This window comes from Triticum aestivum, chromosome 2B (assembly GCF_018294505.1).
Source record: "Triticum aestivum cultivar Chinese Spring chromosome 2B, IWGSC CS RefSeq v2.1, whole genome shotgun sequence".
In the NCBI taxonomy this organism is placed as follows: domain Eukaryota; kingdom Viridiplantae; phylum Streptophyta; class Magnoliopsida; order Poales; family Poaceae; genus Triticum; species Triticum aestivum.
Window position 1 is genome coordinate 442,761,830 of NC_057798.1, and position 9,685 is coordinate 442,771,514.

General features: G+C 40.4%; 1 protein-coding gene across 4 annotated transcripts; it reads right to left on the reverse strand.

The window, feature by feature from the left end:
• Positions 1 to 6,063: 6,063 nt before the first annotated feature.
• On the reverse strand, positions 6,064 to 9,357 carry LOC123045343 (uncharacterized). 4 transcript variants are annotated; one of them, XM_044468358.1, is made up of 4 exons: positions 9,058 to 9,357; positions 8,687 to 8,961; positions 6,515 to 6,652; positions 6,064 to 6,360 (listed from the first exon to the last, which is right to left on the reverse strand). In XM_044468358.1, exons 1-4 carry the CDS (start codon positions 9,059 to 9,061, stop codon positions 6,205 to 6,207), a joined length of 573 nt encoding a protein of 190 aa, XP_044324293.1. In that variant the 5' UTR covers positions 9,062 to 9,357; the 3' UTR covers positions 6,064 to 6,204. The 4 variants fall into 4 exon arrangements, 3 of the variants coding, with proteins under 3 accessions (XP_044324293.1, XP_044324294.1, XP_044324295.1); XM_044468359.1 differs by having other exon boundaries at positions 6,632 to 6,652; positions 9,058 to 9,356; XR_006421323.1 differs by having other exon boundaries at positions 6,632 to 6,762; positions 8,687 to 9,353.
• Between the last annotated feature and the right edge of the window lie 328 nt (positions 9,358 to 9,685).

Here is a 9,685-nt window from a genome sequence, read left to right on the forward strand (position 1 = left end):
AATCACGTCCGTGACAAGTAGACCGACTCCTACCTGCATCTACTATTATTACTCCACACATCGACCGACTCCTGCCTGCATCTAGAGTATTAAGTTCATAAGAATAGAGTAACGCCTTAAGCAAGATGACATGATGTAGAGGGATAAACTCTTGCAATATGATATAAACCCCATCTTTTTATCCTCGATGGCAACAATACAATACGTGCCTTGCAACCCCTACTGTCACTGGGTAAGGACACCGCAAGATTGAACCCCAAGCTATTTCTCCCATGGCAAGAAAGATCAATCTAGTAGGCCAAACCAAAATGATAATTCGAAGAGACTTGCAAAGATAACTTCAGAGTAGATTCAAATATTTCTCATAGATAAACTTGATCATAAACCCACAATTCATCGGATATCGACAAACACACTGCAAAAAGAGTTTACATCGAATAGATCTCCACAAGAGAGGGGGAGAACATTGTATTGAGATCCAAAAAGAGAGAAGAAGCCATCTAGCTAATAACTATGGACCCGAAGATCTGTGGTAAACTACTCACAACTCATCGCAGGGGCTATGGTGTTGATGAAGAAGCCCTCCATGGTCGATTACCCCTCCGACAGAGCTCCAGCGAAGGCTCCGAGATGGGATCTTGCGGATAAAGAAGGTTACGGTGGTGGAAATTGTGTTTCGTTGGCTCCCTGGATGTTTTCGGGGTACGTAGGCTTATATAGGAGGAGGAAGTACGTCGGTGGCCGCCCAAGGGGCCCACGAGACAGGGGGCGCGCCATGTAGGGGGGGGGACGCCCTACCCTCTCGTGGCCGCCTCGGCGGCTTCTTGACTTGCACTCGAAGTCCTCTGGATCATGTTCGTTCCAAAAATCATGCTCCCGATGGTTTCATTCCGTTTGGACTCCGTTTGATATTCCTTTTCTTTGAAATACTGAAATAGGCAAAAAAAAAAACAGCAATACGGGCTGGGCCTCCGGTTAGTAGGTTAGTCCCAAAAATGATATAAATGTGTAAAATAAAGCTCATAAACATCCAAAAGGGGTAATATAATAGCATGGAACAATCAAAAATTATAGATACATTGAAGACGTATCAAGCATCCCCAAGCTTAATTCCTGCTCGCCCTCGAGTAGGTAAATGATAAAACGGAATTTTTGATGTGGAATGCTACCTAGCATAATTCTCAATGTAATTTTCTTTATTGTGGCATGAATGTTCAGATCCAAATGATTCAAAATAAAATTTCATATTGACATGAAAATGCTGATACTTCAAGCGTACTAATCGAAGTAATCATGTCTTCTCAAAATAGCATGGCCAAAGAAAATTATCCCTACAAAATCATATAGTCTGGCTGTTGCTCTATCTTCATCACACAAAGTATTTAATCATGCACAACCCCGATGACAAGCCAAGCAATTGTTTCATACTTTAATAATCTCAAACTCTTTCAACTTTCACGCAATGCATGAGCATGAGCCATGGACATAGCACTATATGTGGAATAGAATGGTGGTTGTGGAGAAGACAAAAAGGAGAAGATAGTCTCACATCAACTAGGCGTATCAATGGGCTATGGAGATGCCCATTAATAAATATCAATGTGAGTGAGTAGGTATTGCCATGCAATGGATGCACTAGAGCTATAAATATATGAAATCTCAACAAAAGAAACTAAGTGGGTGTGCATCCGACTTGCTTGCTTACGAAGACCTAGGGCATTTTGAGGAAGCCCATCATTGGAATATACAAGCCAAGTTCTATAATGAAAAATTCCCACTAGTATATGAAAGTGACAACATAGGAGACTCTCTATCATGAAGATCATGGTGCTACTTTGAAGCACAAGTGTGGAAAAAGAGATAGTAGCATTGTCCCTTGTCTCTTTTTCTCTCATTTTATATTTTTTTCTTTTTTTCTTTTTTTCTTGGCCTTTCTTTTTCTTTTCTTTTTGGCCTTTCTTTTTATTTTTTATTTTTCTCTTCTTTTTTTTCTTTTTGTAAAGTCCGAAGTCTCATCCCGACTTGTGGGGGAATCATAGTCTTCATCATCCTTTCCTCACTGGGACAATGCTCTAATAATGAAAATCATCACACTTTTATGGATTTACAACTCAAGAATTACAACTCAAAGCTAGAACAAGATATGACTCTATATGAATGCCTCCGGCGGTGTATCGGGATATGCAATGAATTAAGAGCGACATGTATGAAAATTATGAAAATGGCTTTGCCACAAATACGATGTGAACTACATGATCATGCAAAAAGCAATATGACAAAAGTAATGCGTGTCATATGAACGGAACGGTGGAAAGTTGCATGGCAATATATCTCGGAATGGCTATGAAAATGCCATAATAGGTTGGTATGGTGGCTGTTTTGAGGAAGGTATATGGTGAATGTATGGTACCGACGAAAGTTGCGCGGCACACGAGAGGCTAGCAATTGTGGAAGGGCGAGGGTGCATATAATCCATGGACTCAACATTAGTCAAAAGAACTCATATACTTATTGCAAAAATCTACAAGTCATCAAAAACAAAGTATTACGCACATGATCCTAGGGGGATAGATTGATAGGAAAAGACCATCGCTCATCCCCGACCGCCACTCATAAGGAAGACAATCAATAACTAAAATCGTGCTCCAACTTCATCACAAAGCGGTTCACCATACGTGCATGCTACGGGAATCACAAACCTCAACACAAGCATTTTTCATAATCACCCAACTAGCATGACTTTAATATCACTACCTCCATATCTCAAAACAATTATCAAGCATCAAATTGATCATAGCATCCAATTCACTTTCTATGATAGTTTTTATTATACCAACTTGGATGCTCATTATTCTAGGACCAAATTTGTAACCATAGCAAATACCATGCTGTTCTAAAAGACTCTCAAAATAATATAAGTGAAGCATAAGAGACTAGCAATTTCTTCAAAATTAAGCCACCACCATGCTCAAAATATAAGTGAAGCACTAGAGCAAAAACTATCAAGCTCAAAAGATATAAGTGAAGCACATAGAGTATTCTAGCAAATTCTAATCAAGTGGGCTTCTCCCAAAAGGTGTGTACAGCAAGGATGATTGTGGCAAACTAAAAATCAAAGACTAATATAATACACGACGCTCCAAGCAAAACACATATCATGTGGCGAATAAAAATATAGCTCCAAGTAAAGTTACCAATGAACGAAGACGAAAAAGGGGATGCCTTCCCTGGGCATCCCCAAGCTTAGGCTTTTGGCTATCCTTGAATATCTTGGGGTGTCATGGGCACCCCCAAGCTTAGGCTCTTGCCACTCCTTATTCCATAGTCCATAAAAGCTTTACCCAAAACTTGAAAACTTCACAACACAAAACTCAACAGGAAATCTTATAAGCTCCGTTAGTGAAATAAAACAAAACCACTATATAAGGTATTGTAATGAACTCATTCTTTATTAATTTTGGTGTTAAACCTACTGTATTCCAACTTTTCTATGATTTATAAACTTTTTTACTAGTCATAGATGCATCAAAATAAGCAAACAACACACGGAAAACAGAACCTGTCAAAAAACAGAACAGTCTGTAGCAATCTGTAACTAACGTAAACTTCTGGAACTTTAGAAATCCTACCAAAATAGGAAGTTCTGGACAATTTGTATATTGATCATCAGAAAAAATAATCAACGCAAAAGCACGTTTCTGTGATTTAAAAAAACTAAATTCGTGCGCGCAAAGTTTCTGTTTTTCAGCAGAATCAAATCAACTATCATCATAGGTTATCCTATAGGTTCTACTTGGCACAAACACTAATTAAAACATAAAAACACATCTAAACAGAAGGTAGATGCAAGATTTATTACTAAACAGGAACAAAAACAAAAAACACAAAGAAAATTGGGGGGCCTCCCAACTAGCGCTATCGTTTAACGCCCCTAGCTAGGCATAAAAGCGAAGATAGATCTAAGTAGTGCCATCTTTGGCATTAAATTCATAAGTAGCCTACATGATAGATTCATAAGGTAATTTGACTTTATTTCTTGGAAAGTGCTCCATGCCTTTCTTTAATGGGAGTTGGAATCTAATGTTCCCTTCCTTCATATCAATAATCGCGCCAATCGTTCTAAGGAAAGATCTACCAAGAATAATAGGGCAAGAAAGATTGCAATCTATATCAAGAACGACAAAATCTACGGGCACAAAATTTCTATTTGCAACAATGAGAACATCATTGATCCTTTCCATTGGCTTTTTAATGGTGGAATCCGCAAGGTGCAAATTTAAAGAGCAATCATCAAGATCATGGAGACCTAGAATATCACATAATGTTTTCGGAATCGTGGAAACACTAGCACCCAAATCACACAAAGCAAAACACTCATGATTTTTAATTCTAATCTTTATAGTAGGTTCCCACTCATCATTAAGTTTTCTAGGTATAGAAACTTCCAAATTAAGTTTTTCATCATAAGATTGCATCAAGGCATCAACGATATGTTTGGTAAAAGGTTTATTTTGACTATAAGCATGAGGAGAATTAACAACGGATTGCAACAAGGAAATACAACCTTCTAAAGAACAATTATCATAATCAAATTCCTTGAAATCCGAGATAGTGGGTTCAATACTATTTAAAGTCGTGACCTCTCCAATCCCACTTTTACCAAATTTAGCATCAAGATCTAAAAACTCCAAATTCTTGGGATGCCTTCTAGGTAAAGTTGACTCATCATCAATTCCATAATTATCAAGATTCATATTGCAAAACAAAGATCTAATAGGGGACGCATCAATAACTTTAAGATCTTCATCATTATTTTCATGAAAACTAGAAGAACACGCCTTTACAAAGCAATCTTTTTTAGCACGCAATCTAGCGGTTCTTTCCTTGCACTCATCAATGGAAATTCTCATGGCTTTGAGAGACTCATTGATATCATGCTTAGCAGGAGAAGATCTAAGTTTAAGAGAATCAACATCAAGCGAAAGTCTATCAATGTTCCTAGCAAATCATCAACTTTGAGCAATTTTTCTTCAAGCGAAGCATTAAAATTCTTTTGAGAAACCATAAATTCTTTCACACTATTTTCAAAATCAGAGGGCATCTTATTAAAATTATCATAAGAATTATTGTAGGAATTTCCATAATTATTAGAGGAATTACTAGGTAACGGTCTAGCATTAAAGTTTCCTCTATAAGCATTGTTTCCAAAACTATTCCTACCAACAAAATTCACATCCATAGATTCATTATTATTCTCAATCAAAGTAGACAAAGGCATATCATTGGGATCAAGAGGAGTATTTTTAGCAGCAAACAATTTCATAAGTTCATCCATCTTTCCACTCAAAACATTGATTTCTTCTATAGCATGCACTTTTTTACTAGAAGATCTTTCGGTGTGCCACTGAGAATAATTAGCCGTAATGTTATCAAAAGGTTTTGTAGCATCTCCTAACGTGATTTCCATAAATGTGCCTCCCGCGGCCGAACTAAGAGATTTCTAGAATCAAAGTTCAAACCGGCATAAATTTTTTCACTACAAGAAATATGGCCAATTATGACTCCCCATTTTAGTCGTTGATTTATCATTGCTTTCGTTTATTGACCTTTTTTTGACCAAATTCGGAAGGTCAACAGTTGGCCGTCAAGAGTAAACAAACATGACCTTTTCTGGAATTTTGGTCAGGACTGCTCTTGACCAAAATTTTGGTCGCTAAACCTTTGATCAAAATTATGGTCATTACTAATGAGCCTAGACCACGTAGGATCTGACGTGGCCAAGCCAACGTGGCACACGCAATGACGTGGATGCCATGTAGGATCGGGTCCAAATCAGCTGTTTTAATGGGCTGAGCCCAATAATTCAGCCCACTTCTAAATTTACGTTTGGGCCCCAAAATGGGCCAAGCCCAACAGATCAGTTCTTGGGCTGAGGCGTGCAACCCATTTATTTAATCGATTATTAATTGGGCCGGCCCTTTTATCTACCCAACAAAAAAAACTATGTTGGGCCTTGAAACTGTCCAGCCGACTCATACAATTTATTATTTAAGGGTGACCACACAACAGCCAACAGTATCTCAAAAAGAAAAATACATTACACAATTTGCCAGTCAGCCAACAAATGAGAATATAATGATAATAATAGTGTAATTCTCCAGGATTTCATTAAGTTAGGCCCAGCAGTATCATTACACCACAGGTTCATAAGATGGCACCAACCAAAACAACACAACCAGTGAGGGAGAAACGTGTTGGAGGGACATTCTTTAGTGAGAAAAGGTTTGCAACAATAGCAACATCACTCTTTTGTTCTCCACCTTCTGGTACCTCTTGCTCCATAGCACTTTCCATGTTAGCCTGACATTTAAAGAAAGATGTACACATGAGCAGAGTACTATGTCCATTAATATATTGCAGTTGGTTCTGAATGACTAGGAAACTTTATAAGCAAAGTATTCAAGAATCAATGTTCTAGTAGCAGAATTTAAGAAGCTAACATCATGGTACATACACTTTGGTATTTGAAAAAACTTAGCACTTTGGTGGAACAAACACGTTCAACGCCATACACTCCAGGGTTGACCTGTTTGTGTTCAATGCCAGAGTGGATGGCGCTGAACTGCACTACCTTCGTCGTTGTCATTTTTGCCTGCCTCAAGCCATCCAGCACATGTGATTTTCCCGGTAGCACAAGGTGAAATAGCAGAGTATGCATCAGTTATTGCCATCTTGGAGCAGAAGCTTGCAAATAAGTTAAACCTGTACGTGCATGAATAAATAAAAGAGAAAAAAGAGAGTAAAGGATGAACGCTGCTACTGGGTATGGAACAATCTTTCTAGGCCAAGCACTGCAGCTCGTTATATAACAAGCGAACACTCACTTTTTTAATTCACCCATGGGTCAAAGAAAGGAGGCCACGGTTCAACACCATATAAGTTGGTGTTGAGCTCTAACAACTCAACGCCAGTTGTTGAGCCTATCATGTGTGTTTGCTCCATAAAAATAATAAATGATAATGCATCACTAATATGTCATGTTTACAACTCCTCAATTAAATGACCATCTCTCCTTTAGAAGTGAAAACTGGCATAACTGGCCCTTGTTTGCTTTCAGGGGCTAAATATGGCAAGTAATTTTGATTGGGGGTAGTATGCGTACATACAATATTTTTGGTGTTCCTGTTGGTATGCAACTTTTTTTTGGTTGTTGTTAAATCCAGGACTATGTGTTATTTCTGCTCAGATGTGATTTATTTTCAAGAATCACCGCAAGAGTTTGTTGATAGATACACTAGTTTACACATGTATGTGTGCGATCACTTGCAAGACTGCAACCAAGGTACACATCCAAGAATCTGTAACATTAGTAAATAGGGATATCCCCTTCCTCTCCTTGATAAGCCTAAATCACAAGTGGTATGCTGCTAATCTTATGTAGCTTCGTTTCTGAATTTATATTGTTTGTGTGATTGTCTGAGACTGCAAAAAGCTTAAGCTTATATCTACTGGTGAGTTTGAACATGTAACCAGTTTTCCATTTCATGCAGGTGTGTCTGACAATTTCGAAAAGACTGATAATGGTATTTTCCGGTTAAAGCTCACTGCAAATGCGACAAAAAGAATAGCTGATTTGAGAAGGCCTCTTGACATTTTGATGAAAGGCAACACTATAAACCACCCTGACCTGACAATAAGTGCAGTTAGCTACTTTTGTCCCATGATGGTGTACTAATACAACTTGTCGTTTTGAAAGAAAGATTGGAAAATCTATACTGCACTCGATGCACACTCGCGTCCCGGGCGGCAGCTGCTGCACGAGGCTACCTACAGTGCGGTGCTCTGTTTGCTCAATACAAACTAGCAGTGATTGCTACATGGGATGGACAGCACATGCTTTTGTAAATATCTCTAGAATAGAATGTTGACAAAATAATAATCCAGTCTACATGCTACTAATTAAGTAGTAGTTATTTGAATAGTTTGTAGCAGGCAAGCAGAGCAAATCAAGCTTGGCCATTACAACTTTTTTGCAGGTTACTATTAGCTACATGAAATAAGCATGGCATCAAGTTTACTAAACAAGTAAGCATGCAAAACAAAACCAAGTTTGCACATCCAAAGTGTGTCACGTACTGGAGATGCCTCTGGCCAAGAAGTGCAAATCAGAATCACGTATGAAAGGGCACTCCATCAGCACGTTTGCTATTCAAAAAAAAACATCACGTTTGTTGTACTGACACGCAATCAGTTTCCAATTATATCTCAAAACCAATCAACACAAGCTAGCCACGCTACTCATCCCAGCTAATTGCAACTTGGCGTTGTAAGCAATAATCGGCAAGCCTTTGCTCTGCCTCAGGCCTCGGTCGACAGAACAATAAACGCTTTAGTAGCTTTTTACCAACGAAGACGTACTGAACAGAACAAAGGAGATACTGCAGAAAGCAAAGTTGCCTTGCGGTTTTAAACAAATTGCTATCGCCTCAAGACAAGAACACGTGGACATAGCTACTACTTCATACACGATAAACCCAGTCAAAAGTAAGCAGACAAATATACTCGAATGACAGTAGATAACTCGAGCAACAGAGACCGCAAGACCTCTGCATCTGCGTACGGCGCTTGATCCATCTTAAATCGCGAGAACAAGCACAGATCTAAAATTGATGAAGTCGGGATATACCTCGGGTGCCGAGCGAAGCATCACCGTGGGGGTGCTGCTGGAGTCGATCGAGCCCGGCGGCGAACAGAGACGGCGGGAGGACACGTTGACGGAGACAGAGCTCTGTCGGTGAAGCAGACGAAGCAGGGGAGGCCATGGCAAGGAGGCAAACAGCGGCGGCGCTTGGACTTGGGCGAGGCTTTGGCTCGGCTGCGCAGGAACGGTAAGGAGGGACTTGGCATCGGGGCAGAGCGCTGCAAGGTCGGGGACGCGAGCACCCATGGCGGCGGAGTGCACTGTTTGAGACAGAGCGAGAAATCAATATGTGTGAGAGAGAAAAAGGAGGAAGAAAGAGAGCACGGGAAGAAGAGAACAGAGAAGAAGGGTGGCACCCATTTGCTGGCTCCGGCAAGCTGTGGCTGGTGGTCGCCGGCGGCGGCGTGCAAAACCACAGGAGGAGCTCCTCTCGTGGGGCTCGAGTGCGGGGAATAGTGGGAGGAGGCTGCGAGGACGGGCGCGCTCGGGCGCTCGCTCGATCTCCTCGTGCGTACAGGTGGCCGGGAGATGCGGGGAGGGGAGGGGAGGGAGGGACGAGGTCGGTGGCGGTGGGTGAGGAGGACGGCGAGGTCGGCGGTGGGTGGGAGAGGACTGGATCGGGAGGGGGCAGGTACGGGGAGGAGGCGGCGGCGGCGGGGAGATTGGGAGCAATCTGATCTAGGGTTTGGGCTGCGGGGGGTATCTCTTTTTCTTTTTTTTTCTGTGGATAGATGGATGGATGGATGTGGGATGGAGATATGGATGGATGGATGGATGGGCGTCATGTCATCGATCCGTGGGATGAATTTTGATTGGATCGAAAAATTAGTGATTTAAAATAGTTTTCAAGTACTAAAAACAGAAAGATTTTGTGAAGTAGCTATCAAAACTATTTTGCAAAAGGGCATCACACAAATTTTCACTCAAGTTAGACCACATTTTATGGATGAGCACCAATTTATATGCATTTCTGATCTTTCTATC